This window comes from Haemaphysalis longicornis, unplaced genomic scaffold (assembly GCF_048455015.1).
Source record: "Haemaphysalis longicornis isolate Haplotype H1 unplaced genomic scaffold, Haemaphysalis longicornis Haplotype H1 scaffold_8, whole genome shotgun sequence".
NCBI classification, from domain to species: domain Eukaryota; kingdom Metazoa; phylum Arthropoda; class Arachnida; order Ixodida; family Ixodidae; genus Haemaphysalis; species Haemaphysalis longicornis.
Genome location: NW_027526445.1, coordinates 36009574 through 36024550, shown reverse-complemented (window position 1 = coordinate 36024550; position 14977 = coordinate 36009574). Strand labels below are relative to the sequence as shown.

Genomic DNA, 14977 nt, shown 5'->3' with positions numbered 1-14977 from the left:
GTCTCTAGTAATGCATTCAAAGCAGCTCTAATTAAAAGCTCTACAGCGATTTAAAAAGTTTAGTATATTTGTGGAAAAACTGGTAAACTCCTAAAAATGAAAATATGGACTGTTTGAAAGGACCAAATGTTTTGATATTAAAACTTGAACACGTTTTTTGCTTATATGCCCAGGCATGGTTTTGCTTGTGTTGTTGGTTATCATTTTTTGTTAGGTGTGATTTGTTTACAGGATTGTTTTACCAGTGCTATAAACCGTAACAACAAACCAGCAATTACAATAAAAGGACCCAGAGTCTGCGTTCAAGTGAGATTTACAGTAATGCACGTTATTTTTTGTCCCACATAGGTTCCTCTACACGGGGCGTATTAGGTTTGGGAATGTCTTGGAAGCTGCCTACACAAGAACTGCGACCCACTTCTTCGCTCTGCCTTATCTAGAAAGAGTCTGCACATTGTACATCCACTATAATTTGACCAGCGCCACCGTATGCGATCTCCTCGACTACATGTTTCTTATGAATGAACATGATGTGGACGACATGGCCCTCTTCATCCTGAAGCACGAAGGCCTCGACGTCCTACGCTCTGGTGGGTTTGCAGTAGCTGGAAGGAAAACGGTCGAGGCAGTCCTGAAGTACGTCGGCAACGTAAAGGAAGCCGTGGTGGCGCAGGAAGTGTACAAGTGGGTACAGAGAGAGTCTAGATCATCAACTAAGAGTGGTGAAGGCACACTCCTCAATGCCACCTTAACAGATGACGTCCTCTCCGAGGTTCGCTTCCTTTGTTTGACCGCCGAAGAATTTGTCGAAGGACCTGGAACATGGACGGTTCTTGACCCTCAAGAAAAGTGTGCCATCCTCAGCAATATTGTGGAGTTGGACTCGGTTCCTTTACCAGCGTGGGTCAACACAAACACCACAGCCCGGGACGAAGTTCTACAAAACCCAGAACGGCCAAAACTTGAAGATTCAGGTAAATCAACACTGGGGGGACGTTGACAAGGGCAAATTCAGCAATAATTGAAATTTTGTATGAACGCCGTGAAAGGAATTTTAATAGCAGTTAGAAAACCCACTTCCTATTTTTTAATCAGTAATATTGTTATGTATTTATTTTACAGCAAAGGTTTATTTTTCTCGATTAGTGCGTCTGTAATGAGAAAAAACCCAAATTGAAAAAAAAAACGCTTCCGGTGACTGCTATCGACGTGGGTCGCTCGCGTTATCATGCCGGGGAATACCCGATTCTCCAAGTTGACATGGTGGAAGCGGGTTGAAAAACTTCGACGACAACCAAACAATCCGTCACGAGAAACCTTCGCGTTCAACAGTCGCTGTGGTTTCTAGGAGATGTGCGTCATTTTTTTTTTCTGTATGGCCATACAAAAAGACATTCCCGCCGTTTGAATTGATGCGTTCCTGGTAAGCTGCCAATACGCTGCTTCTAGCAATCGGTCACACACTTTCTGCTGTTTTGCATTAGAGTAGTCCAAAGCTGAATGCGTAGACCTTAAGATACTTTTTGAACAAGAAATGCGCATTGAATACATGATCTATTTCTTTTATAGGAAACGAAGATGCCAGGATGGAGCAAGAATTGCGCCGGGTAAGAATCTTTTTTCATCGCCTTCAGTTGAAAAAGGGAGATATAATGGCTCAGTTAAGGGGCACCTGTGTTATGCTTCAACCTACTCTCTTGGACTTTATCATCGAAACACAAAGAGCAATACCCCATACACTCTGTCCCTTTGTTCTTTTGTTTTCAGTTCCAACAGTGAAACAACTCTTGGGTAATTATAGTCATAAGTGTTTAAGAAAAAAACAAATAATAATGAGCCCCACCATATGAACCCGCCAGCCACTTAGAGAAAGCTGTGGTGGTTTTTTTACTGCGAAGTCACGTGAGCGCGGGCTCGCGGCATCTTCCGGGCAGTTAAGAACCCAAAGAAAATGCCGAGCATGCCTCGCGGCGACCATGCTGTCCTCGCGGCGACTGCTGAGCATAATCGGCGCACATTCTTTAAGGCAAGCAGGCACACTAACGGAGATTGGCGAGGATTGGAAAAAAAATTTAAAACTCAACTGTTCATAGTGATCGTGAGAAGAATAGGTTGGAACGAGAAACACACCGCATAGCGCCCAACCATGCAAGGTAAGCTCCAGCAACTACCACTTAAAAAAATGACGGAAGCGCACACTTATAGCAACAATAATGGAGTAAACGCCGTTGCGGCAGTGAAGAAGAAAATCGGCTACAATCGTGGACCTAACCGCCGAGATTGTCGTGAATGGTGGGTACAATTTAGCTACCTTCAGATCTTACGCGGCATTGTGACCTTGCTTGCATTGTTTCTATTAGGAATCTCTCAAAACTGGTAACGCAACTATTCGGCACTTCTATTTAGCCATTTGTCCAGAAGACGCAAGCATAACCGTGTAATTAGGAAAGCAGAAAAGCAACTGGCGCCTTTATGCCTAGCTACGGTCAAATTGAGGGTAACGCAACTTAATTATACAGCCAACTACAATGAACACTTCGAGATTGTCACACCGATAAATGATGTATGTTAGTGTAACTGTTAATAGAAGCCTGCACTCACTTGTAATTAGTAAGAAAGAACCAGACAGAACCTCTAGAATACATGTGTGTGATTTTGCAAGTCGTAGGTTCGGATCCCACCTGGCGGGCATTTTTTCGCCACTTTCTTTCTTTCTTCCAAAAATTCTTTATCTCTTTCAATGACCTATCGCATACTCCCCTTTGCTGTCCTTGGCATTCTTGACTGCCAATCCTTATTTCTATCATATTTCAACGAGCCCCTCATTTCCCATTCTGATTCACTACGTCCATAGCGAGAGTCTCTGTTCTGGCAGTATTGATGCCATGGGTAGCTTAAGAGGGTTCAACGCTGGTGGACCACTTTCAACATGTCGTAAACGCTCGATTCACGACCCGGGGATAAAAATGAAGGTCCCCTTCACCTCGAGTATACGCAGTGGCACTGGCTACCACCCTTAAGCGCAGACAAAACAATCCTTTGCACAAATACCCGAGAAAATGGAGGAGAAATACAGCCTCGCCGGTAGCATAGTGGTAATCTCACCAGACGCATATTCTGAAGGTCGTGGGTTCGAATCCCAACCAGCGGGAATTTTATCTCCACTGTCTTTCTTTCTTCCAAAAATTTCTTATCTGTGTCACTGACCTACCGCATCCTCCATTTCGCGGTCCTTTGCATTCTTCACTGCCAATCCTTATTTATGTATTTTTTAAACTAGCCCATCACTTGCCATTCTGATTCGCTACATGCAAAGCGAGGGACTCTGTTCTGGCAGTCTTGGTGCCATAGGTACCTTGAGAAAGTTTAACACTTGTGAACCACTCTCGACGTGCCGTAGATGCTCGAGTCACGACCGGGGGAAAAAGAACGTCCCCTTCAGCCAATAGTCCTAGTGGTGCTGGCTACCACCCTTAAGCGCAGACAAAAAAATCCCTTAACATAAATACCCGAGAAAGTGCAAGGGAAAAACAGCCCAGCCGGTAGAGTAGTGGTCATCGCACCAGACGCGTATTGGGGAGGTCGTGGGCTCGTATCCCACCCGGCGGGCAGTTTTTCTCCACTTTCTTTCTCCGAAATTTTTTTTATCTCTTTCAACGACCTATCGTATCCTCCCCTTTGCTCTCCATGGTATTCTTGACTGCTAATCCTTATTTATGTAATATTTCAACGAGCCCCTCCTTTCCCATTGTGATTCGCTACATGGATAGCGAGGGTCTCTGTTCTGGCAGTCTTGGTGCCATAGCTAGCTTAAGAGGATTCAACGCTGATGGACCACTCGCGACATGTAGACGCTCGAGTCACGACCCGGGGGTAAAAAAGAAGGTCCCCTTCACCCCGAGTAGTCTCAGTGGCGCTGGCTACCACCCTTAAGCGCAGACAAAAAATCTCTTAACCTAAATACCAGAGAAAGTGGAGGGGAAAAAGAGCCCGCCCCTGTAGCGTAGTGGTCATCGCACGAGACGCGTACTCTCGAGGTTGTGGGTTCGGATGCCATCCGGCGGGAATTTTTTTTTCCACTTTCTTTCCTCCAAAAATTCCTATCTGTTTCAATGACCTACCACATCCTCCTCTTTGCTTTCCGAGGTTTTCTTGACTGCCAACTCTTATTTCTTTGTTGTTTTCGATGAGCCCCTCATTTCCTATTCTGGTTCAATACGTATATATATATATATATATATATATATATATATATATATATAGCGAGGGTCTCTGTTCTGGCAGTCTTGGTGCCATAGCTAGCTTAAGAGGATTCAACGCTGATGGACTACTCGCGACATGTAGACGCTCGAGTCACGACCCGGGGGTAAAAAAGAAGGTCCCCTTCACCCCGAGTAGTCTCAGTGGCGCTGGCTACCACCCTTAAGCGCAGACAAAAAATCTCTTAACCTAAATACCAGAGAAAGTGGAGGGAAAAAAGAGCCCGCCCCTGTAGCGTAGTGGTCATCGCACGAGACGCGTACTCTCGAGGTTGTGGGTTCGGATGCCATCCGGCGGGAATTTTTTTTTCCACTTTCTTTCCTCCAAAAATTCCTATCTGTTTCAATGACCTACCACATCCTCCTCTTTGCTTTCCGAGGTTTTCTTGACTGCCAACTCTTATTTCTTTGTTATTTTCGATGAGCCCCTCATTTCCTATTCTGATTCAATACGTATATATATATATATATATATATATATATATATATATATATACACGTATTTAATCAGAATAGGAAATGAGGGGCTCATCGAAAATAACACAGAAATAAGACTTGGCAGTCAAGAAAACCTCGGAAAGCAAAGAGGACGATGTGGTAGGTCATTGAAAATACAGAAAGAATTTAGAAAGAAAGAAATTGGAGAAAAATAGCTGCCAGGTGGGATGTAAACCCACGACCTCCAGAATACCGGTCTGGTGCGATAACCACTACGCTACGAGCGGGGCGATTTTCCCCTCCACTTTCTGGGGTATTCCACTGCCAACTCTTAGTTCTGTGTTATTTTCAACCAGCACCTCATTTCATATTCTTATTCGCTACATGCACAGAAAGGGCCTCTGTTCTGGCATTTTTTTAAATACCCTAGAAAGTGGAGGGGAAAATCGCCCCCCCCCCCCCCCCCCCCCCCGGTATCGTAGTGGTTATCGCACCAGACTGGTATTCTGGAGGTCGTGGGTTCGGATCCCACATGACGGGCAATTTTTCACCACCTTCTTTCTTTCCAAATTCTTTAACTATTGTGAATGACCTACCCCATCCTCCTCTTTGCTTTTTGAGCTTTTCATGACTGCTAACTCTTATTTCTGTGTTATTTTCAACGAGCCCCTCATTTCCTATTCTGATTCGCTACATGCATAGCGAGGGCCTCTGTTCTGGCAGTCTTGGTGCCACAGGAAGCTTCAGAGGGTTCAACGCCGGTCGACCACTCTCGACATGTTATAGACACTCTAGTCACGGCCCGGGGGTTAAAAACGAGGTCCCCTTCACCTTCAGTAGTCCGAGTGGCGCTGGCTACCACCCCCAAGCACAGGAAACAAAAATACCTATCATAAATAACCCAGAAAGTGGAGGGAAAAATCGCCCCGCCATTAGCGTAGCGGTTATCGCACCAGACCGGTATTCTGGAGGTCGTGGGTTTGGATCCCGCCTGGCGGGCATTTTTTCCCCACTTTCTTTTTTTCTAAATTCTTTATTCATTTTCAATGACCTACCACATCCACCTCATTGCTTTCCAAGGTTTTCTTGGCTGCCAACTGTTATTTATCTTTCTCTCTCTCTCTCTCTCTCTACATATATATATATACATATATATATATATATATATATATATATATATATATATATAAGAGAAGAAAAACTTCGAACAAGGTAAAAGCACGATTGTGGCCTACGTTTCAGCAAAGAGAACTTGCTTTCCTCAGAACTTGCATATATATATATATATATATATATATATATATATATATATATATATATATATATATATATATATATATATATATATATATATATATATATATATATATATATATATATATATATTTATATATATATATATATATATATATATATATATATATATATATATATATATATATATATATTCTAACACATATTTATAAGTTACTGGGAGCGTGTGCGTTCCATCGTTTCTGTATTCAAAGCCGCTTTGGTACTCGTGTCGGGGCAGAGGAGGGCGAACATTTTATTCAGCCTTTAAATGCCTCTTAGGGGGGCGTGGTGACCGGCGCACTGGTGACAGAAGTGCTTGAGGGTAGTGCATTTTGGCCCTCTTCGCGGAGCCATAACACCCACGCTCACCTTAACATCCTGCCACACGGGCTCCAATATCGAACCAGGAATTAACCACTCAGACAGGAAATGTTTTTGCACAGTACATGAGTGGAGACTCAAAAGCCAAGAGCAAGAAAATTTTCGACTGCATAAATACGTGATTTTACGGTAGTATTACCCTAAAAAGTGCTACCTCTAAAATTTCAAGGGCCAAAATTGCGTGGTTGCATCGTAAACGAAGATAAAAAATGCTAGTCTAAAACCGAAACTGGAAAAAAAAGGCGGCCATTACGGCCCGCCGGAAGTGACATTGCACTAAGGAATCTTGTGGGCGCAGCCGGCTGATTCTCCCACGGCTGCCTACGAGAGTACGGCGGGCATGCTATGTGTTTAGCATCGCCTGTTTTTTTGGAACACTTAAAACATGCACGAAAAGTGGTTTGGAATTTTTGCAACCATTATTGATTCGCAGGAAGCTGCTAAGGTGCGCCTATAACCGTCCGGTAAAACGAAAACACAAGCGTCGCGATGCCTCTTGGCGAAGCTGCCAGCGAGGAAACAGGTACACAAACGGCAGTATTTAGCGCCAGATGGGCACCGGCACAGCGAATGTGCCCTGTGGCGATTGTACCATCCTGTGACTGTGAGAGAATAAAGATACCGTTCAAGGCAAGCATCGAAACCTGCCGGCTGGCGTGTAAAGTTGGGTTTTAGCGCATATGCCACCGAAGTTCATATCCAGAATTTTGTTATTTTTGTTTACACGGGCAGTTTGTTCCTGTTAGCAGGGTTCCCTCGCCAAGGCTTTATATAATGATGCCATGCAGCGACGAAAACACTGCAGGCTTTTCCCGAGACTCATGCTGTCCAATGTGCCAGACCCCACCCCCCTAATTATTTTTTTTTTAGTGAGCGAAATGTCGCACGCAGAGGTTAGTTTTTATATTTTTTAGGACGAATCTGTTTGAGCTGAACGATTCCGAGCAGTGCGCCGCATGCTGTATTTATTCTCGTTCCGGCCGGCGCGATAACAGTGACAACAGAATATCGCCTCACGTCAGCCGTACTCACGTCACTCGCGCTCTCGAAGAGTCGGCCGGCCGCAATCGTGCAGTGAGCCGCCCCACTAATTTCCACTTAGTTGCTGTCGCGGCCGGGTTCGCGCGTGGCCACCGGAAGTTTAACGGCTCGACCCGGAAGTCGGGCATCTGCTACGCTTCTCAACCGCTGATAAGCGTCCCCTTTGGAGCATTTTGGCATTTTGTTTTCACCTAATTGCATTTGGCTATACACATCGCGTTCATATCGCAACTTATTCTATACCGAAACATGCGACGTTAATATGAATCAGAATTTAATTGCGAGTGACAGCGAAAATGTCACTTGGGTCTTTGTTTGAGAGGACACGACGCAGCTCGAACGGTATTTATGCTAGAAATGTATGCTAATGATTTATGCTAGAAAGAAAACAACGTGGACACGGCGTCGGGCTGTATCCGAGTTCGTGTGCCCGTTTTGTCAAAACAGCTGTCAGAAAAGTAGTCACTGCAGAGCCTGCTGCCTGAGGATGGAGCACATTATTCCCTTCTTATACCCTAATTACACCGAAACAGTTAACCACGGTTATGCGAACCGCGGTTAGACAAAACCGCAGTTTGCTGCGTTACACGACAGACGAAACTGCTGTTGCGTCGCTAAACATGGTTAACACAAACTGAACTTGGCCACCTCAGTTCGGTCACGCTAACCGCAGTTTCCTCAGACGCAGTGCTCAACATCGTACAAGTCAGTTCGGACGCAAGTGGCGGCGCATCAGCAGAGGCGAAAAAAAAAATCCCCTGGCGTTCAGAAGAGACGATGGTTCTCAAATTGCGGGCGCCCCAAAGCTGTCCCCAAGACGCGCTTGAGTTCTTTGCATCGCTCTCGCAATCAGCGCGACTGCCCGTCAGCAGCGGCTCGTTTCCTGATCCGCCCGATGAACTACGACAAAAGCCGTGCTAAATTTGTAAATTCCGCGCGTCGTCCGCCAAAAATAGATATAGCAGGCAATCCTGAAGCGTTTTCAGCACTCGGAAACGATCGGCGCAAACGATGGCTGCAAACAAGCCGGCGCGCCTGCTCGCACGGCACTGCCAGCGGCCCGAAGCGACCCAGACCACGGGAGCAGCACCTTATCGCCGCTCTTCGAAATCAATCTCATCGCAGAAGAAGAACTTCCACATGCGAGGAAATGGATGTTAGTGCGGTGAAAAATTGTGCTATGGATTGTAATTCGCAGTTGTAGAGATAGCGGCAAACAAATATCTACCGCGATGCTAAGCCGAAAGTTCCAAGCCGAAAGTTCCAAACCAAGCCGGTTGCGAGGTGTTGGGGAAGCCCCTCTCCTCGCCGCACGCGAGTGCGTTGCGTTTGGGTCAGAAGCGACTGCTTCAACGATATTTTTTTGTCTACACTGCTTCTCTTTTGTTTTTTATCCTGAAGTAAAAGTGTGGTAATTTATTTTTGTTACGCTCAAAACGAAGTGATCGCGGTGACCAAACTTGCAATTTCGCGTGTAACAGCCAAAACTGCAGTTTGCGATAACCGCGGTTAAAGTTTAGAACCCAGGTTAAACTTACTACCTGTTAGTTTCGCGTGTAACTAGGGTATCACCAACCAATGCCGGTATAAATCCGGCCTACAGTGAGGGAACCTGCTTAATAAGAGCCACAGCTTATAAACGACACATATGACATTTGCGTTTCGCTGCGTATCACGAACGTCGTACAGAATATTGTAATACTTCCAAGTGGAGCGTCATCCCAGACGACTTCTCTGGTCTTGTGCAATTGACGGCTCAACAAGCAGGCATTTGTGGCAGAATGCGAGTGAAACCAGCCCATACGTAGCATGCGCTATGCTTGAACGGCGGCCATTTGCCCGAATTCCGGGACGAGCGCTCGAACTTCCGGCGGCTGCCCGCCGAAGAGATCAAAGCGCCACCCAGCAACTCTAGTGGAGATTAGTGGGACGCACAGCTACCTGCCGTACTCGTTCGCGCCCCGGCCGGCCGCCACAACAGCGTATGGTCTCGCGTCGGCCGTTCTGCGTATGGCGCACTCGTAGAGACGCCCGGTCACGCGCATGCAGTGCGAGGCACAGCTGCTGTTGTCATTCGCGTACCGACGCACATACCAGGCGCGCCAACAGCGAATCGCCTCGCGTAGGCTGTACATTCGTCTCGCGTGCTCTCGCGAGTCGAACGCGAGCCTGCTGCCGCCGTCGCGAAAACAAAATCAGCCGTTATGCTACGGCCGTACTCGTTCGCCGACGGTTAATTGCCTCGCGTCGACCCCCGGCACTCATAGAATTTGCTCTTTATGTCTCGAAAACCCGGCGCTTCTTCACCTGCTCGCATTACGAAAACGTGTAAAAGTAATTAGTCATGCAAAATGCACAAATTACGCTACTCACTCGCGTAAAACCGGGCGTAAAAGGGTTACTGAGGAGAGGCCACGCCCGCTCGGGAGTCCTGACTAGAACATCACATCCGAAAGTTCGCCGCAGTAGCGACCAGTTGTGGCGACGCTCCTCTAGGTGCTGCAACGACAGAAGTGGCGTGTTTTCAAAACGGTTTAATAACAATACTACGCGTGTGTGGAGCTCAAAATTAGTTCACAAGAGATTTTAGTGTTGTATACCACACGTTGAAATAGAATTTGGGGCAGGTATATTTTCTTGGCAGTTGGCATTTAAAGAACGGCTGTAGCGTTTTTAAAGAGCGTGCGCGGTGGAATGCAAGGTGATTGGTTAACGCTGTGGGATACTGCAAAATGGGAAGAGTCAATCGTTCTCATCTATTCGCTTGTTTTCAAAAACGTAAGCAACGGTGGGATGAAAGTTGTTCGCTCTCTTTTTCTCAGGTGCTCAACCAGCGCTAAAATATTTCGGCAGCCATAGGAAAATTTCAGTGGTCGGTAGGGCGTCCACTTTAAGGTTTAGAATTTATATTCATTTAGAGAGCCTGTGACTTTACAGTACGCAGTGGTTTTTAGGAATGTACCCTAACGTTAGTCTAACAATGTACTGCCGGACGAAGTCTGCAATTACGACTGCTACGTGTTTAAAATTTATGCAGATGTCGGAGCACACCCTTGGGTTTTTTGAAACCGGCGAAGGATCGGACGTGACGTTCATTGTAACTTCGGACAACTTCGATGATCGGAGAGCTATACGCGCCCACAGGCAGTACCTGGCTCTCACCAACGAAGGTTTTCAGGCCATGCTCCTCGGCGACAGTGCTCAACTCCGTGAAGTGATTGTAAGAGACATCCATCCAGACGGATTCTACAACCTCATCAGGTAAGTTTGGCATCTTGCGGAAAAAAATGTAGGTGTCCAATACCAATCCAACACCCGAACCATTGGTTGGACAAATTTTAAGCCTACTGCACAATCTGCGCCTCATCGGCCGCAAACAGTCCCAAGCAGTTATTGTTATTTTCATGCATGTAAAAATTATCATCATCAAGGAACAGAGGAGCACGTGCCAGCGCAGGGACTTTGGCCAACGCCTGACGGCGGCATTTTAGACTTCGTCCTTGCGCGGCATGGAAACAACCATACGAATGCTTATAATACGGCGCCCCGCATAGCCATGTCTATTTGAAGAGTATGAAAAATTCTTTGTTTAGTGACACCTCGTGGAAGACTATTCAGAGTGACTTGCACGGGGTTTTATTCTACGTCTGCCTTTTCTCCGTGCCAGTAACATGCGTGTTATACCTTAGTGTTTGCCAACACTTCTACAGGGGTATGTATGTATGTATGTATGTGTGTGTGTATGTATGTATGTATGTATGTATGTATGTATGTATGTATGTATGTATGTATGTATGTATGTATGTATGTATGTATGTATGTATGTATGTATGTATGTATGTATGTATGTATGTACGTATGTATGTATGTATGTATGTATGTATGTATGTATGTATGTATGTATGTATGTGTGTAGGTATGTGTGTGTCTATGTATGTAAATAAGACTTTCTTTGTTCCACTTGTCGAGCTGGTTTTGCACAAAATGCTAGTTTCGAATAAAGGTAATAATTTCGGCAAAGATCTCAGCTAAATAAAATTGGCAATAATAAAGAAAAACAAATTGCCCTGGCTAAGTGAGGTTGGAGGGGCTAGGCGGTTACAGCGTGACGATAACAGTAAAAGGTAAAGAAATATTTCTTTGGATATTTCGTTTATTAACATAAATCGAAGCACAACGTGCATAAAATTTTATCGCTCTTACCAGGACAAACTCTGGTTTCCGCTTATAGTAAAAAATGCTTTGCCAAATACGCACGACGTCTAGGAATCATCGTGTAAGTAAGCGCAAAAAGAACAAGGACGACCGAAGTGAACGGGACGCCCTTGTTCCTTTCGCGCTTATTACACGATGAATGACCAACTCGCCCACGAAACCACTCCTAAGAATCATGTCACTCGAGACTGCTCCAAGTGGAACTTGTGAAGTGCTTCCTTTCTGTCATGGAGTGCCAGGTAAATATACGAGTAGCTGAGAAAAAGATATTTTTCGTGAGCTCGTTCTCACCGCTTGTGTCTCAGGTGATGAAGTTGGAATCCTTGTTCATGCCCCCACAAAATTAAACAAACCACTCTACTTCTATCCCAGTTACTGCTGTCAATAAAACTGTATGCGTATTAGTGTCGCACGGTAGTCAATGTATGTAATTTTGCACATTGGGGATGCGTATTTTTACGATTTGGTCGAACTCTCCTCGAGCCAAATATTCACACTCCACCGGCATATACTTGCCTCCACACAACACCGGCGCTGCTTTCACAGGTTTTATACCGGCCTTCACCACCGATGCATCTTTCATATTTTGCGCAATCAGTTATGACCGCTACCGCCGTTATTAGCAGCCCTGCTTTTTCTTGCTATGGTTCCGATTATGTCATTTGATCAGCGGAAAAGTAAGAATTAAAGAAGCGTCGGCCGGTACAGAAGCGGAAATGGGTTCGAAAACCAGCGAAAGCCACTGCCCCACCAAGTGCAGCCACACCCATTGAGCACTCAATTTCCACCTCCTGATGGCAATCTCTCCCAGAAAAATTGCCACTGGTCCACTCGGGACGCAGCCGTGAGCAGTATTGATTCACTTTAAAAATGTCAATACAGCAAAACCCAGGGTAGCTGCAGATTTTGTTGTGTTTACTTTTTCAAATACACCTGGAGGTATTTTCCGAATGGCGTTGTTCCGAACAAGCTTTAAGGGTTCATGGAATGATGTTTGGCAGGACTTTTCATGTATCAGCATGTGCGGATCACGGGCCTCTCCTTTATGCATTTTTGATGGTAGCACGCATGTACACGCCGTAAAGCATTCCGTGCTCACCGCCGACCTATGAAGTCGACTGGGGACATCGCCGTGGACATCTCACTGCGCGATGTGACCTAACCAATATGCTCGGTGGCGGAGTGGTTTGGTATGATGTATTACCGAGAGAGCTACATAACTACGCTGTGGGAGGAGATGTCGCTGAAATTTTTTCATCCCTGAAATAAAACACGAGCCCATCTTCCACCCATCTAGTAAGTTAAGTATGCTCAGTCGCCAATTAGGAACAAGCGTATTTTGCCTCGCGCACTTCTTGCACTGCTCCCAGCTTCACTATGTATCCTTTTGCACAGCGTGAAAGGCCCGTAATTTTTTCGGACTTCAGTCGCAGTTCCACATTTTTCTCAAAGGAAGCACCCGCCGAAGTCCTGCTTTGGATGAGCTCGCCGTTGGAACAGCTTGATGTTTAAAGCACACGCATCGTTCAACCCTACCTTCCCTTTAGAGGTCTAACCTTGAAGCTCATCTAAGGACCACCTACTGTGAGCGCTTGCATAGAGCGTTTTCCCAGACGACAATTAGTATCACAGTTACTAAAGTGACAATGAACGGCCTTGTACGAATGATGTTATTTCGAAAATTAAGTCATGCTGTTAGATGCGGTAGCACACGCTGCAGGCTGCCTCTACCATTCCAAAGATTCATTCCACCGGTTTGGTGTGCTGCACAGGCACCATATTCAAGCCAGAAAAACACTGCTTCCGGAATCTACAGATTAATTAAAAACGCTACAAAAATGATTCATGCCCACGCAGTATATTAACAGCAGGTTGTATGACTCAACGGGCCGTGGACGTCGTTTGTCCGCACTGCTTTCTTCCTGGGTTTTTTTTTCGGTGGCTTTCTGTACGAAACTGTTGCGATGTCACCATAGCAGCCGGGAACAAAGCACACTATGCTACACGCGCAGCTGGTGCTAGGCTGCGATAAATTGATTTCAAAAGCAGAGTCTTGACTTGAGAAAGTGGGCACTGAGGTTTGTGGTAAAAGAGGTTGATCATGTTAATCAGGAGTAGCCCGAAAATCATTGAGGTTAATCGACGGCTGCTTACACATCGGTAAGTCGACATCACACACATGGTGGACAAAAGGGCATTTTCCTATAAAATGAAGGGGAGCTGTATCTACGGCAGCCCAAAAGGTTTAGCAGCCTAAAACATGGGAGCTTTCATATTTATACAAACTGATGCTGAAACACATGAAAGTTCGGAGGTCCACGTAAGTGTCAGGCACGGCCATTTTTTTTTTACTGATGACAAGGAGGAAATACGTCCAGGATACAAGCTGTTCAAGAAAAATAATGTCGGAGTCGCATAGGTTGTGACGGTGCTGGAACAACCCGCCCCTGATATGTGGAACACTTGTGTAACCTGGGGCAGACAGCGATTAAGCCACTAGATTGAGGACGTGCGAATGGACGTAGTATGAAGGAGGTGTCAGATGTCATTGTATTTTATATGGAAGTGGCTTGCGCGTTGGAAAAGGTCGGCAGCCTAGGTACGCGCGCTAGTGCCCACTAGGCATTCCATTTCCTTCAATACCGTCAATAGCAGCCTGAAGGCTGTGCAGGTTCCCTGAGGTGCTGTCTCAGAATTAACAAACTGCTATTTCATCGGTTCGCAGTACGATTGGGAGCGGATACAATGGGGAAGAAGCGCTTTATTTAAGATGGTTGGGTAAGAAGCGACCGTCGAAAACAAACTGGCAAAATTTTAGTGTGCTAGCCGGTAGTGTTCTGACACCAAAGAGGCAATTGACGTAAAATAAAATTGTGAAATTAGCTGTAAAGCCACAAGGTAAGGGTACGGATTTTTCAGAATAACAAAAAGCAATCCGCAGTGAAAGCATTTCAAAGGTGGAAAGTAATGATTAGCCTACGTTTTTCACTAGATGAACTACTGGTGATGGACAGTATGGGTACATGCGGCTTCTTGTAAGTGCGGATGCCGGTTATGGCGTGGACAACGAAGTGGCAATGATCGCAATCCCAGTAAAAGGAGGACGGGCCATAGAGTGTATCCGTTTGCCAGATTAGGATAATGTGAAATGAGCTTTAGTGGTTTCAGTGCGGGAGACTAAGAAATGGGACAAAAACATGCATTTTTGCCACCCAGAGGAAATGGAGCCAATGTGTGATACTTTTTGGTGCATTGTAATGTATCGCTAAGGGCCGCTTTAAGGAAAGGCGCTAAGTAGCATTAAGTTACCATACAAGGTATTGGTGGATAGAGCAGTTTGCAATCGC

The 14977-nt window shown here is 45.5% G+C and overlaps 1 protein-coding gene across 4 annotated transcripts in view; it reads left to right on the top strand.

Moving 5' to 3' along the window:
• The window catches only part of LOC144149253 (BTB/POZ domain-containing protein 1-like), a 135624-nt gene that overhangs the window by 65496 nt on the left and 55151 nt on the right, over window positions 1-14977 (top strand). For all 4 annotated transcript variants that reach the window (XM_077680805.1, XM_077680804.1, XM_077680803.1 and 1 more), the window contains 3 exons: window positions 349-974; window positions 1570-1607; window positions 10453-10676. In XM_077680805.1, coding sequence (XP_077536931.1) covers window positions 349-974; window positions 1570-1607; window positions 10453-10676 — 888 coding nt within the window. The remainder of the gene's footprint in view (window positions 1-348; window positions 975-1569; window positions 1608-10452; window positions 10677-14977) is intronic.